The sequence below is a fragment of the Saccoglossus kowalevskii genome, chromosome 12 (genome assembly GCF_978046115.1).
Source record: "Saccoglossus kowalevskii chromosome 12, keSacKowa6.1, whole genome shotgun sequence".
Classification (NCBI taxonomy): domain Eukaryota; kingdom Metazoa; phylum Hemichordata; class Enteropneusta; family Harrimaniidae; genus Saccoglossus; species Saccoglossus kowalevskii.
In genome coordinates, this window is record NC_140652.1 from 25963923 (window position 1) to 25981082 (window position 17160).

The 17160-nt window shown below is 37.7% G+C and overlaps 1 protein-coding gene across 1 annotated transcript; it reads left to right on the plus strand.

Annotated features, from left to right (window-relative positions):
- Positions 1 to 1595: 1595 nt before the first annotated feature.
- LOC100368229 (uncharacterized) lies at positions 1596 to 15440 on the plus strand. Its single transcript, XM_006818526.3, has 8 exons — positions 1596 to 1621; positions 4309 to 4419; positions 5005 to 5713; positions 7079 to 7222; positions 9887 to 10132; positions 10974 to 11034; positions 11321 to 11465; positions 12509 to 15440. Exons 3-8 carry the CDS (start codon positions 5029 to 5031, stop codon positions 13586 to 13588), a joined length of 2361 nt encoding a protein of 786 aa, XP_006818589.3. The 5' UTR covers positions 1596 to 1621; positions 4309 to 4419; positions 5005 to 5028; the 3' UTR covers positions 13589 to 15440.
- Positions 15441 to 17160: the final 1720 nt, after the last annotated feature.

The following is a 17160-nucleotide window of genomic DNA, read 5'->3' on the forward strand; positions in this document are numbered from 1 at the left end:
ACTTTTCTGAAACGTCAATCTTTCTTTCTTTCTTTCTTTCTTTCTTTCTTTCTTTCTTTCTTTCTTTCTTTCTTTCTTTCTTTCTTTCTTTCTTTCTTTCTTTCTTTCTTTCTTTCTTTCTTTCTTTCTTTCTTCCTTCCTTCCTTCCTTCCTTCCTTCCTTCCTTCCTTCCTTCCTTCCTTCCTTCCTTCCTTCCTTCCTTCCTTCCTCCCTTCCTCCCTTTCTCTCTTTCTCTCTTTCTCTCTTTCTCTCTTTCTCTCTTTCTTTCTTTCTTTCTTTCTTTCTTTCTTTCTTTCTTTCTTTCTTTCTTTCTTTCTTTCTTTCTTTCTTTCTTTCTTTCTTCCTTTCTTTATTTCTTTTTTTTTCTGGTGATTGCTGAATAAACAAAATTGGCTCTAGCGCTTTCCGCAGATATTCAAATAAATTAATACAATAAAAATGCCAATAAAATGCCTATAATGTGACGCTATATATTCCATTATTTAAAAAAATATAAATTACATTTTAGTATGTCATGTACATACAAGGGCAATTACTGTGGTTTGTACAGCGTCCCGCACTGGTTGCCGCGGGTACAGTTACGTCACGTGGGTGGTGTGCCATTCATATGCTGATAGATGGGTTATTTACTTGACTCGTTGTAGTAGGCATACAATACTAACTGTAATTCTATCCCACACTATTACGTACTCGGCGATTCTAGTGAATGAAGATCACGTGACAAAGGTGCGCGCGCTACATTTGTACCAGGGCTCCTTGCACAAAGGTCACGCAAAGGCGAACACTTTCCCCTACACCTAAGAAATTACCGTATAATTTCATCCGTCATTAGATAATTACAAAATGTTCCCATGCTCTCAAAAAAATATTATTTTTTTCTCCAATCTGATTTAAATCTGATGTATTTTATAGCGGGTATTTTTTAATTATTATTTTATTAATACTATTTTTTTTATATCATGTTTTATTTTTTTATAATTACCACGAAAATTATTTTAACTATCGTCTTATGGGCTTTTGCGATCACCAAATCTTTTAAAAACTGACAGCAAATAAATAATAAAATAATGTAAATAAATAATTAAATAAAAAAATAAATAAACAAACTAAGATCTTATTTTAATCAGATTCTTTAATCTTCTTTGAACAGCATTTTCGGGAAATAGACTGTACCTAAACAAGGCCACACGATTTGCTTTATGATTTTCCCGCCAAATTTTTGTATTAATGCACCGTGACTGAACCGTGGTGGGTATGATATATTATTTGAATAACATTTGCATTTCAAAAATGGGAGACAGAGTACGAAATGTATTTGAAGAACTATCACGTGATTAATATCATAACTAATCTTGTTTATCAATTCATCTGAGCGTTTTTGTAGTCTTGAAGCGTAACCACTGTCGTGGCACGTGTTTATACTGCGCCATCAACGTTATTCTGTAGAAACATCACCCGGAAACGTACTAGAAATACATGTAATCAGAAAACATGCCGCTTTTTTGTATAGCGTATGACGCAGAAGGCATGTTTTGATTGAATTGCAGTGTTGTGTCTGAGAACGGAGAGAAGGGCCAGCATATTGGCTTCATCATCTGGGAACGATTTCCAAAACATTGAGGTAAGAAGCGTAATTACAATTACAGTAGTAATGGTGAAAAAAAACATCGTTATGAACTTTGACCCTTTATGTTTACGATATTGCGTATACTACGCGTTGTGCTTGTAAACTCGTGCCGCATCGTGCGTAACAGCGACATATGTAGATATTTGGATACAATTTGCTACAAACAGTTCCGTTGAGAAATATTTTCTGATTTGCTGATTCCAAGATCAGCCTAAGTCGAGGTGGCCGGTGCGTCAAAGTACCTAGTAATTCATTTTTTAACGTCACGGTGAAACAAGTGAGCGGTCAATGACCGCTAGTTAGGAAAAAAACATGTGTTTAATAAAGCGTGAGTAAAATTCAAATAGAGAATCTTGTCTATAGTGTAAAATAAATATGTTACCTACAGTGAGTGAATGGATAATACGGTTAGATATATTCATGTACCTCTAGAGCCCGGGGGGGGGGGGGCTACTTCCATAGAAGTGCAATACGGGTATGTGCCGCCCGACTGGGGTATCATTTCACGTTATTTTGTTTAGAAGTGGGTAGCCATTTATCAATGGTTTGGTTTAGAAATGTGTAGCATTTATTTACTTTTTCACAGATCTTTATATTCAAAGCCAAATACTGGAAAAGGCTGAATAAAATGCATTGCCCTGATGCCCTCACTGGTTGCGAAAGTTGTGAGCTGGGTGGGTTTTTTTTTTCGCTGAAAGCACTTGTGATTAGAAGTGGGTATATAAACAGAAAAAAATGGTTTAGAAGTGAGTATGGTTTTCGAGAGGTGGGCTTCACACCCTTACCCACTTAATGTGGAAGTAGCCCCCCCCCCGGGCTCTAGAGGGTTGCGGTGGCAACGAAGAAAGTACACAAATACAAACAATTTGAGAATTCGATTTAAAATTTAAACAATACACTGAGGAAGTCATTGTGCAAAAAATTATCATTACATTATCCCATATCCCGGGTCACTATGTGATTCTATGACGTAAACAGGTCAAAAAAAGGCCACCACTTTTCCGGAAGTAGTGAGACTGGGGTGCAAGCCTGGGCACGAAGCCCACCTGTTTTTATGGTGGAACTACAACTTGAAACATGCCAGTCTGTTAATATTCGGTAAAAGGGAAACTTATTTTCATCATGTCGATTGGTACACCCGCAACAATATAACGCGTGCAAGTTTACGTTTCCCCCAATAAATGGTAAACTGCGCGCGCATGCGTAACGACGTATCTCCTACTTCTGGGAAAGTGGTCTATTCGTAACGTTCAATTTGATAATGACATTGGTCTGCGGTCCGCCCATAATAACTATGATTTCAAGAGATTTTACGATATTATAAGTGATGGACGACCACATAGTAGATGTCTATTTGAGCAACATCGCTTTCACCTACTACGTCATTTTGACGCAAAGAAGCTTCGTCACTAGAGGGCGTGGTTTTTATTGAAATTACTTTCCCGTGTTTGAACTGATATTAAAGCGGGAGGGTCATCACCCAAGCGGCGATAACAACACACGCTAAACACGCAAAGGCTCATTGGTAGACGTTTGTTTGTAAATAATCACACGCTAAGGCCATCTGTCGCATGCGCAGGTGACGACACCCCCGATCTAATGTAGCAAAGACATGTTATGTTAGATACGCAGTTATTTTTATGGTTACTAGTTTTAAGATTTTCAATAATTTATACAGCTATGTCGAATGTACCCTGTAAGTATTACACGTGCGTAAACGTATTTACATAGGTCATGTTTATATATGTTAAAGCGGGGGAGTCATCACCTGCGCATGCGTCAGATGGCCATAGCGTGTCATTGTTTACAAACAAGCGTCTACCCATGAGCCTTTGCGTTTTAAGCTGGCGTTGTCATCATCGCTTGGGACTCTGTTCTCGCGCGTGCGCAGGCGACGACCCTCCCGCTTTAAAGTTAGGGGATGGGGGATGGTGTCAGGGCAACGGCATATATGCGCTTACCACTATCACTACAATTAGCAATTATAATAATTATTATATAAGTTATTTGTGTGATCGGTACATGTATTTTATAAAATATGGCGAAGATGTGTATACTGAAAAACACGTGGAATTGCTACCTGTCTTTTTTTAGCGAATTTGACTCAATTTGTAAATTATCAGATTACCAAATTATAAATTTACCAACAATCTCATTGTGAAAATATATTTTATTTTAACTTAGTGACAACTTGATTTAGCGAAATTATAGATTACCTAATTACTGTAAAATATTTTATTTTAGCTGGAATTAATTTTCACTGTAAAGACTTTTTGGATGTTTTTAATGGAATTTATTTTCACTGATTTTTGGTGAGTTGAATGTAAAATATAGTAAAAAGGTATATTCGCTGGATTTTATTTTCACTTAATCATTTCTTCAGCGAAAATGGCAAAAAATAATTCCAAGCGAAAATAAAGTATTTTACAGTAGCTACAAGAACATGTTAGCCAAAAAAGCATATCGTACAATATGTTGGGAGCATGGGATGCTAACACTCATTGTGTTTGAGTAGATATTTGTATTCATGCGCATGCCCAGTCAACATATTAGATGTAATGGACAACATATCCACCGTTGCATGCATGCGCAAGCTTCTATTCTTCAAATGACCATTGAACATGTTTTTTTTTTAAATTTAATAATTTTAAAATTATTTATTGTGTTCTTATATTGCACAGGACGAATTGAGAATATACGAAGATGTCCACAAATAGAATTACTGACTATACTCAAATATTCAGTACCGTGCGTGCACAGAGAGCTTCTAACTCTACATCATAATTATTCTAGTATGTACCTAATTACTTTGATCATTAATATGTAACAATAATGTTTGAAGAAGAGACTGTGGGAAACTTAGAGCGGTGGTCTGCGCGTAGGATTTGTGATGGTAAACAGTGATTTTATACAATCTTTCTAATCTCCCAGTGGTGAGCATGGATGTGAGTTTTGGTCTCGCCGCGATGTGCACTAAATACCGAATTTTACTCCTTTGGTCCGCCGATGAGTTCTAATCATCCAAAGAATTAATTACCAAGTTAGACTTGGTAGTATGCGCGGCGACGACCAACACCACTAACATCCAACAACATATATATTTATCATTCCCAAAGCTTTATTTTATGATGATCCGGTTTTCTATTTGAAATATTTGTTTACATTGTATTGCGCATTCGATTTTATCACATGGACACAATCAACAATGTTGAATATTAAACAACCATGGTCACGTGTTTATATGCTAAACTTCGTATGTGTATTTTATAAAAAAAACTTATCTATACCGATGGGGGCGCTATTACATTATGCACTCGTCTTTGCATTGGATATTTACAATTAGTAACATTCTAAAATTTTATCATTCTTGGTTTTAGGCTTGATTGTTTGGAAAATATATTATGATGAACTTGAAGGAAGAATTGTATTGCAAAGATGCTCTCAGTTTGACAGACGTACCCGATGAGCTATGGCAACACAACTATCACGTGAAAGTGGCGTGGCTGAGAGGAAATTATCTGTCGTCACTTCCGCCCGAAATGGTGAGGCTGGAGAGCATTTTCGAGTTAAACCTCCAAAATAACCAGTTTTCTCGATTTCCAAAAATACTTTGCGAGTTAAGGTCACTGACAATTTTGTGTTTTGGTAAAAATCGCCTATCCAAATTGCCAGATGAAATAAGACAATTAGAAAAATTGGACGAATTGGACATTCATAGCAACAGGTTCGTCAAGTTTCCAACTGTCGTCTGCAAGATGACAGGACTACGCCATCTTGATATGAGAGATAATAACATAGACATACTTCCAAGAGACGTTGAAGATATGCAGGAACTGAGAGAACTCTTTCTTGACCAAAACAAGAAAATTGACACTCTGCCAGACAGTTTGAACAACAATGTTAATCTCAAGGAAGTCGGCATGTCATACACGAGTTTACAACGCCTGCCTAATCTTAGACAATCCATCAAAGTTGAATACAAGAATACACCACTCAGGAATAAAGAGAACGCCGAGACAGGCCTAGGAAAAGTACTCGACGGTTGCCATGACTACAATAATATTAAGTTAACGATGAACGACACTGGTGAGCGTTCTTAACAGTATGGTTTAACAATACAACATATCTAAACCGAACACCAAAGAACTAACTAAGTTTACATTTTTTACGTTCTCTGAAATTTGCCTACATTAAATCAATATTTAAACAATAATGAACGACCCGCCAATCAATAATGGGCCAAAGCTCGCTCTGCCACATATCAAAGTGTGCTTGAGTCCATTATGGGTTGGCAGGGAGTTCATTATTGTTATTATTTTGTAGCGTTGTTAATACTAGTGGATTTGCTGCCACTGAAAAGCGGAAAACTTGGTGAAACTTGTCTTCACAACAGCATATGACAAACTAAGAACGAAACTGTTTTTTATCCATCAAATATTATTTTGAATCATTTACATTGCAAGCGGGCGAGTGACTGTTGAATTTGCTATTACATTTCTGTGGGCAAACACATAATTATAACCATAGAATATTTGTTCCACTTCCTATCAATTTAGAATAAGAGAAATGCCAAGAAAAATGTCAAATAAAACAAGTTATGTGTCACTTAGTGATTTACAAACGTGTCACTCTAGGAATATTAAAAACACACGTTAATTTTCCCAGAAAAATTTCCCAGAAAAATAATTCAACTGATTAAGCATTGATTCAACCAAAAACATTGTTTTCGTGCGAGCAGTTTTCGAGGAAATTAAACTAGTTTACGCAACCTCTGTGCTGCCACAGACAACACCAGTGCTTCGCCTGTGTGAAATCGCGCCCTCTATCATCGTTGTAAATCACGCCCTCCAGTGTCGAAGCACATCTATGACGTAAATGAGTGATACGAATACCGGTCAAGTCGTCGATATCTATTTGATCTATATTAGTCGTTAATCAATGAAAACTCTGTTTTAAGAGATTTTACTATATTCCAGATGACAAACGACTTTACAGTCACACACAGAGGTCTTTTTAAACGGCAGCGCCCTCGTCATACGCAATTTTCAGGCCACAGTTGCTTTCCGTCACTAGAGGGCGTAATTTATAGGAATAATGTACTATTACTGGTATTATCAGGGTATTATGTAGGTTTATTATATGAAAGGTGACAACAATTAAAATGTGGGGTAACATGGGACCCACTTATACGGAATTACACCATGGAATCAAATTACGTACAGTGTATTGTGTTGTAGTTGATGCACAGCAGCCAGGCCAACGACGTACGCACGTCATACTCTCATTACACTCGAAAGCAGGAGTCATATGAGTCCGATCTGTTATTTAAAAACAATTTTCTCGGCTCATGTTGATATTGTAATCCGCAGTGAACGGAAAAAACGAGAACAATGCAATATTTGAGCTTCAGTAGCATACAGCTGTAATGTATTTATGTTAATTCATTTTCAGAAGACCGCCTCGTTCCAGGACTACTTTTCCGAGATATAAGGGACGACGATATCAACAGCAATTGTCTGAATCATCGGAAACCAAGCGTGAAAACCAAAACATACAACCGAGAAAGAGGCCATATTACAATAAAGCGCAGCCAAGGTGCGTCATACCATTCCCTGTAGAATCAATAAATGGGGGAGAGGTGATTTTTTTGCGGCAGATAAGTTCCTTTACGTTTTCTGAAATATGCCTATATCAAATCAATATTTAAACAATAATGAACGACCCGCCAACCCGTAATGGGCCAAAGCTCCCTCTGCGACATATCAAAGTGTGCTTGAGTCCATTTTGGGTTGGCAGGGAGTTCATTATTGTTATTATTTGTAGCGTTGTCAATACTAGTGGATTTGCTGCCACTGAAAAGCGGAAAACTTGTTGAAAAATCCGCAGGAACAGTTTCACAGTCACTGGCCGCTTAATCTGCATAAGTAATTTAAAATGTCTTTCTGGAAATTGTCTTCACAACAGCATATGACAAAGTGGGCGAGTGACTGTTGTGTGGTGTGGAGTAGCATTGTAGGGATCACCCGAGCGAAAGGCAAACCGTGACAGTCACTGACTGGTACGCCGCCTCGGTGTCCGCTACGGCCTTGCACTACGCTACACTAGTGTGTGTACGCATAGTATTCCCCAGATCGCCGCGGCGGATCGGCTGTCTGTGCCAGCGTGCGTATATATACGTAGGGGTGCGTATCCGGTGTACATATACGTAGACGTATCGTTACACCATGCTATTTGCAACTGTCCCGTCTATGTAAACAGTTATTTTCAAATTCTACGAGAGGCCGGGGATTTGCCGAAGCCAAACGAAACTTAATAGAAGGTATCCAGCGAACGAACATGATTGAAAAGTTAGTGGGTGTTAGCCATCATAGAAGGAGGAACAACTGTTGATTTAATCTGACTGTATAAACAAGAAAAACACACCTGAGAACAGGGATAATTTCATTTGTTTATGCAAAATGTGCCCGGGCTGTGAAGTCGACGCCAAGATAATACAAATCACGTCGGTCTTTCGTCGATGTCGTTTCGCAAATAATGTTACAGTACTACTCACTACAAAGTACAGAACAAATTCACCTCTCTCTACTCGCGCTCTGTAGACATAATCCCACTTCGTTTATCGCATTTGCTTGGATAAATCACCCTCGAATTACCTTAGTTCATCGACACGATTGGGCAACACAGTTGGGAGGCAACGAACAGGACAGTGCCACCAGTCGCGGAAACTAGAAGCGCGCGCTTTCTAGATGGGACGCTGCGACCGACTGCGCTTTAGCGAACAAAGCAGACGATGATGTCATCTCTTTGCATGTTTATTTGCAGGTTTAAAAATGTTAAATGTCACAAAATAAATTTTAAATGCTTACATATTATAATTTAGATATATATGGTTTATATATATAATGGTTGAAAGTGTGTGTGTGTGTATACACGGGGGGGGGGGGGGAACTTGTCATACCACTATCCTTTGTAAAAGCGGCGAATATTGTTATATTCATTAGGTGTATTGACCTTAATATATTTTTAATTCTTTTTAGTGCTGGTTCGTTTGGATTTTAATGAACATATCTGTCCAATTCTGTTTCACAAGTGGTGGTCAAATATAAAAGTGTATACACCATCCAGGGCACGGTTCTCAATGCAGAAATCTCATTTATGACACTGCATAGGGTTCAATTAAGAGGTCTCCTTAGGTAACGATATTCACTGTATAAATCTCATTCAGGGAACGGTGTTAAATGGAGAGGTTTCATTCGAAAACAGTGTTCAATTGAGAGGTTCCATTTGGGGTATGTTTTTTAATGGAGAGGTTTCATTTGAGGTATGGTATTCAATTAAGAGGTCTCAATTAGGGAATGGTGTTCCATTGAGATGTTTCATTTAGGGAACCGTGTTCAATTGCAATGCCACTTTTAGGGTATGGTGTTCAATTGAGAGCCCTTATTTGGGGTACGGTGTTCAACGGGTCTTATTTGGGGTACGGTGTTCAATGGGTCTTATTTAGGGTATGGTGTTCTATTGAGAACCTTTATTTAGGGTATGGTGTTCCATTGAGAGCACAGGGTTTATTTAGAATATGGTGTTCAACGTGTCATATTTAGGGTATGGTGTTCAAAAGGGTTTTATTTAGGGTATGGTGTTCAACGTGTCATATTTAGGGTATGGTGTTCAAAAGGGTTTTATTCAGGGTATGGTGTTCAAAGGGTTTTATTTATGGTACGGTGTTTAACAGGTCATATTTAGGGTATGGTGTTCAAAAGGGTTTTATTCAGGGTATGGTGTTCAAAGGGTTTTATTTATGGTACGGTGTTTAACAGGTCATATTTAGGGTATGATGTTCAACGTGTTCTATTTAGGGTGTGGTGTTTAACAGGTCATATTTAGGGTATGGTGTTCAACGTGTTCTATTTAGGGTATGGTGTTCAAAGGGTTTTATTTAGGGTATGGTGTTCAACATGTCCTATTCAGGGTATGGTGTTCAACATGTTCTATTTAGGGTATGGTGTTCAACAGGTCCTATTTAGGGTATGGTGTTCAACGTGTTCTATTTAGTGTATGGTGTTCAACGTGTTATATTTAGGGTATGGTGTTCAACAGGTCCTATTTATCCTATGGTATTCAACGGGTCTTACTTAGGGTATGGCGATTATCAGAGATGAAGCATTTGGTGGCATGGATCAGTATCATTAAGGTATGGTTGTTAATGGGTAAAAAAACGCCTAGAATAGACGACATGAAAGAAATGAGTTGATTTTTCAGGGATTCCACTGAAGAATGTAATAATGCATTGGTTTGTTCTCTATGGAATGACGTCATTTGTCACGTGTGTGTTGATATACATTATCTTTGGATCCGGGTACCAACAATCACAACAAACACCGGTGCCACAACAACAACAACAACAACAACAACAACAACAACAACAACAACAACAACAACAACAACAAAAGCAAGTGCTACAAGACGAGTTGAACAAGTATCCTGACAGCCATAAACTCACACCAGGTATAACAAGGAATAAATTATTTCGGATTTTCAAACTAGATTAGAAAAACAAGCTGTTATTTCTATGAATAAGATACAGAATCAGCGCCAAACTATCACATATTATCCTATGAACGCACCTACAATATTAAAACATTTTAATGTGCCAGATTTTTTCACAACAAAATTTAGTGCAAATATTTTCACATTTTGTAGAAAATTTCCTAAATTTCATCATCATTTTGGACAATACAGGCTGTTTCAAATATTGTTTTTAGTTTTTATTAAAATATTTGTCCATTTTTAAAATGCAGACTATACAAAATCATTTTACCAAAATTGGCATTGGTGCCCCAAGACTTAAATATCCAGTAGGAATAATATATATTCCGTACTTAGTACGAAGCGTAAATTTGATATTGATAAATTTGTGCGGAGTTCAAAATTAAATCTAATAATATTGCACCGTGTTAAACATTTAATCTGGTAACAATATATAGTTCCCACTGCAGTGTTCAAAATTGAATCTCATTACACTGTGTAATGTTCAATGGCCGCCGATATCTCGTTGAGAGTGAGAGTGCCACCAGATTTAAAGTCTTTGCCCCTCAAATAATAATCCCATTCTCCCCGGACATAGAATCCACTGTTTCAAATACCATGGTTACGTAGATCAGGGGAACAGTGGATGCGATTACCGGAAGTATGAAGAAAGCTGGACACGGGGCAAGAACTTGTCACGTGATTCGCTCAACGAAATCTCGGCAGCCATTTGCTTTAAAGCTTTATTGAACTTGATAATAACTTGATCTAAAATATACTCATAAATCCAAACATAAACACTATACTTTTTGTTTTACAGATTTCCGCAAGCCACAATCAACTCCTTTAGATTCTGGATGCAGTAAACCATACACCAATAGGTAAGCAGCCAGTAATGTACGAACAAATACACATTATGTTCATAATGGCGGTGGTCAAATCGGCTTATCACACCTAATCCAGACTTATCACATGTCTCTGATTAGCAAAATTTCACATTTTTAGAAGCAGGTCTAATTTTTTGTGCTTGTTTTTTTTTTTCCAGCACATGCATGCGCTGGCGACCATTACTAATTCCAATCGCGCCTTTAATATAAAATTACTTCACATTGCTTCATGATAATATCCAGAGGGTGATATAACCTTATCCGTGTCTTGATTCTGTAGTAATGTTTTAATCATTGGAGACTATTGGGGAATGGGGCATGCGCATGGCAGCGGAATTACCAGTGTGCATTACCTGATATCGAATCTCGCGAGACAAGCTGGTCACAATGTTACATCAATTGTTTTACAAGCATCTGAGAAAGAGGTGAGATGTGAACATTATTGTAAGTAACACTGACGCATATATCTACTTTTCATACATATGCCATTACAATTGATGCAAACCAAATGGATATGAATTAAAATGAATCTATTTAAAGCGAGAGGGTCGTCACCTGCGCACGCGCGGGAATTGAGTCCCAAGCGATGACAACACTACACGCTAAGAACGCAGAGGCTCATGGGTAGGCGCTTGTTTGTAGTCAATGACACGCTATGGCTATCTGACACATGCGTAGGTGACGACTTCCCCGCTTTAAACCTTGATAACGTTCTTTTTTTGAACTCGTGCACGGCGCGACGACCACCGCCCTTTAATTAGAGATCACATCATACCGATACCATATTCATACACATTCCAATAACAATCCAACCGACAAAGACACTATAATACTTTGTATTATTAATACTGAGTAATGGGAAACCCAAATCCAGCTGATAGCATTTGGTGATAGCATGTGTGTATGGAAATAGCGACCATGGCACTAAAACTCCCAGATACACACCTGTGAATTCAAATCGTTCTCTTGGAAATATCTGGGCTAATAGTAGTGCTTTACACTTTTTAATAACAAACGCTTTTTCGATTTTTGCAATATCCACAACTACAACAACAACAACAACAACAACAACAACAACATACATAGTACATTCGAATTCTTCGATAGTAGAAATCCAACTTTATAATTGTGACTTGTTTAGTGTACTAGTATTTGATAATACACAATCACTGCCTACCTCCACACCACTAATTACTATAAAAAATCAGGGTTGTATCCATAGTAACTCTATATTTCATGAAATTTCATAGCATTGTGCGAAGCGTACGTGTGTGGCTATTAGCAGTGACAGCCACGACCGTGGATGTGTTTAAAGCGCGGTGGTTGTCGCGCATGCGCAGCGCATGATCGAATTTCAAGTAAATAAACAATGTATTTTACACGTGCGCGCTGTGTGCGTCTCTATATGGAACAGGACGCGGGCATTAAACTATAGGATACACTCACAGTATTTTATCATTTATTATAGCAAAGGGACGCACAGAAGAGAAACATAACTTTGCTACTTCCTAAGTTAAGGACGAGTTTGCAGCACGACATTCATATGACGATGCTACACCCCATGACATACTTTCCATTGTTGCGTGATATCAGTGCCGACGTCATTGTTGGTCACGTACCTATGACGTCAGAATCTGCCATCTTTGTCAGGGACGAGGTGTTCCCGCATGCGCAAGTTATACTTTTCAACCACGTGATTCCCGAAGACACTGAAATTTACAAAGATAATTGGACGCCGGCACTCATAGAAGACAAAGAAACAGAAATCAGACTCCAAGCTGAGCAAGCAGATATAGTATTTTCTGTTGGACCAAGAGTTTTCAATCATTTTGATAATAAATTCCTCGCGTCGACGTACATTGACCACAGGCTATTCCTTCCGGTGCCCGCGAAAGACTTTTTTGACATTGATCCTATGAGACCTGAACCTAATCACGTCCGTCGGATTTTAACAATTGGACGGGTGATTGGAGTCAAACATCTCAAAGGTTATGACGTAATTGCCATGGCTCTCAGTCAAGTCGCGGAGGTATTTCACAAAATGAACAAGATTCCGCCAACGTGGACAATTCGGGGCATTCCATTTGGAGAACACCAACAGACCAAAGAACACATTTTTGAGCATGTCATGTCTGCGTATTTGAAAGTTAACCTCTACCCATACGGATCACATGACCAAATAAGGACTGACTTGAGACAGAGCCACCTTGTAATTGTGGCGTCTCGCAGTGAACCATTCGGTATGGCAGGCTTAGAGGCATTGGCTGCTGGGATTCCTGTACTGGTCACGATACATTCAGGTCTGGCTCAGTTCTTAAATGAGAATATCCCGGATGAAGCAAGTCAATTAATTGTTAACGTCGGACTCAATAATGTGTCACTTGAACGTGACGTTGACACGTGGACAAAGTATATATTAGATGTACTTATTAACTATGACGTAGCGTTTGATAGAGCACGTAAACTGAAGTATAGATTGCTGACTTTGAAATCCATTTACAATTCTCACAAGGACTTCCAAGATTCTTGTAGAGTTAACATTCACTGACATTCACTTGTACAATGGCTTCAATATTCACTGACACAAACATTTACTGACATTCACCGGCACCGACTCAAATTACTTAAACATTTATCGACTCATTGTCATTAAATATTCACTGATATAAACATTTACTGACATTCACTGACACTGACTTATATAAGTTAAACATTTGTCAAGTCATTGTCTTTAAATATTCACTGACACAAACATTTACTGACATTCACTGACACCAAATTAAATGACTTAAACATTTATCAACTCATTGTCATTAAATATTCACTGACACAAACATTTACTGACATTCACCAACACTGACTCAAATGATACAAACATTTATCATGTCATTGTCATTAAATATTCACTGGCTCAAATATGTGTCATCAATGTACTGCTGATTGCCGAGAGTTTTCATTGTCTGGAAATGTTCACATAAAGTTAACATTCTTGTGTAATATATTAAGACTCCAATGAGTAGTGGTTTTACCTGCACATAGACACATTATTGAGCATTCCTAAATTGCCCCGATTTCGTGGTATTGACCACTTATTTGTTTGAAACACATGACTAATATGCATGCCTCTCCAGGCGTGGCATTTGGACCAACGCTGGGATGTCTTGTATTATTTGCCAGTAATTGCGATTGTTTATAAAACGCGGGACAGAAACCGGAATTGCCTCATTAGAAAATAAATATTGAAAACAATTTAAAGAAATCGAGTCTATACGAGTTATTTTGACTAAACTAAAGTACCGCGTTTTATAGACAACTTAATGTAACATGTCTTTTATCTGTTGTCTTCAAATAAAACTTTTGGATTGGACCAACATCAATGACTACGCACGTGACGTCATCGTTACGGAATACTACTTCGTGTTTATCTGCATACAAATTCCACTTTGCTACTCCAAGTTCACGCACATTCAACAGAAACACTAATATTCAAATCATAACACGTCAGTGAACGAATAAGTGTTCGTTCTATTCTTGTATATAATAATGACTGACAGTAACCTTGAGCCCAGATGTTCATCGGAATTTCGTGACGTCACTGACAGTGAACTTTTGCACCTCGACACTGTTTTTACGTGAAATCAATTACCTTCATCGCCAAATTACAAAGACGGAGTTTCATTTCGTCTAATTCACCATATCACATCTAAGATATTCAAAATAATTAAACGTAACCCAAATTCCCTTCACGCCACAAAGAAAGACTTTAAGAAAAAATGGGGAAAACGAAGACCGGATATGAATATTTTACAAGTTTCCAAATTCGAATAAATTCTGAACGCTTTCACGTTACAATGGGTGTATCTGTCAAATGTGTTTACAGTAGTATTTTACGTTCATCAATTCTCATTTGCATAACAGTACCATGTAAAGCCATATAAGGTCAGAAATACATCAAATCCAATCAATATCGCCTGCACTACTCCGCCGTAGCCTGAAATAAAAGATGGCCGCCACCAACTTATCAAGGCTGGCTACATACACATATTCTATCGCAAACACATTGTATTGATCTAAATACATCTCAAAAAATCAAAAATACTCTAATCCTGAATTCCACTCATGCCATAACTTATAGAAACCTTTTAAAATGTGATTTCCAGGATACCTGAACTCATTTAATTAGAATAACGGAAACATGAAGTTGCTTAAAGTTCGTGGTCTTATTTCAAGTACTTAGTGATGTATTTACATGTGCAAATACCTTACTGAGATTATTGTATCTCATTTGTAAATTGTTGAGACATTCCAGTGCTGTTCTATGATGTCATAGGTGGGAAATATGCAGTACATATATTTGTAATAAAAGTCCGCTCAAATTTAAATAAACACCCCACGTCAAATATGTGTCATTATTTGTCTCTGTTATTTGCATATTTTATCTATGAAGAGTGGGTCTTTTATAACCGTTATAAGGCAATTTAAATAAGGCGTTTAAATAAATAGATTTTATATTGTACCTTGATAGAAGCAAGATTATGATTTATAATAAAATAGGTTTAAACAAAATTATCATTCGACAAAATAAATGTTTTCAAGTGCATTTTCAGTGAGAACTATAATTCTGCAGTATTTAATTGTTCGTGTGGGATCAAGAACGAAATAGTATATTTTAGCCGTAGAATAAATTTCACCACCCAGTTTTGAGCAACATTAATCCAATCGGCTTTATTTGCAACCCACTTTTAAAAATTTTACTGACGCAAGTTTAGGAACATAAATTAATCATATGTACTCCAGCTATGCTGTAAACAAAGCTCGATTTCGCAAGAGAATTATGAGTTAGGCTCAAATCTTAGTTCAATATTTGTTTTCATATATTATGATAAGTTATCACACGTTTGTCTCACTTTTTCGGAAAAGGTGCTCTGTGTATTTCTTCCAAGTAACACTGTAACTATAGTATAGTTCCCTGAAAGTCATTCCCCTGTGTGTGTGTGTGTTGCTCCACAGATTCCGCGTTTTATAGATAAGCTAATATATCATGTCATGTATCTGGTGTCGTCAAATTAACATTTTAAATTAGCATAACATCACTGATCATGCACGTGACTAGTAAGTACGACTTTGTGTCCATCTGACTCCGCATTCTTATTTTTAAATGGCCGTATTCACCTGCTTCAAAATTCCAGCTCCAGTACTCCAAGTTTGATGTTTTTGATGAGTAGTAGTATTTTACAGGTGCAGCCAATGAGTAATAAATTGAAATAGTCAATTCTCAGGGACAAAATGTATTTGATGGGCCTTTTGACCTGCTGACCAAATTCATCTTTCCCATGCCCTCATTAAAAAGAACAACACTTTTTTGCCTACTCCCCCACCGCCAACTTGCCTTTCTTGCCCTCCTGCTGACCAAATTCATCGTCCCCCCCGCATTAAAAAAACCCACTTTTTTGCCTACATAGCTCTGCCGATTGGTGGCGTAATTCATCGAGTCATTGGCTTCTATGGGCTTCTTGAATACTAGTACATTAACCACTCAGCAGATCAGTGGGCGACTCGCATTTTCAGTTATTGATAGCACACGGCTGCCCACATTTAGCAGATGTTATTTCCCCCAATGCGTTTTTTATTATACCCTGCCCTAAAGGCTGTTTTGCCCACCCTGTGATATTTTTTTACGTAAGTACCTTACCCACTAAAAAAAGTGTCCCTGTCCTTGCATTTTTTAGAAATCTGCCCTGCCAACTGGGGGGGGGGTACTAATATTTCCCGTCCCCTACAAAAAATAGAAAAAATCACCTGCTCTCAACAAAAATCCTTTGGAACAGTTTTTTTCCGATGAACAGCTCCATAGCTGCACCTGATTTTTGTCAAGAGTAAACCAAACTTACCTGGTTGCATTTTTGAATCAATGAAACAAAAACCAGAGCATATTATCTGCTTGGTGATGTGGACGGGAGTTGTGTTGGGGATTGTATTAGCCACAGTTTGACATCATTTTAACACCTTTATAAAACATTTGGGCCAGATTTTGACGTACATTTGACACTCCGAACACACATTTCAAAACGTAAACCAGTGAAATGTTTTAATTAAATCAATGTTATAAAAAATTATAGT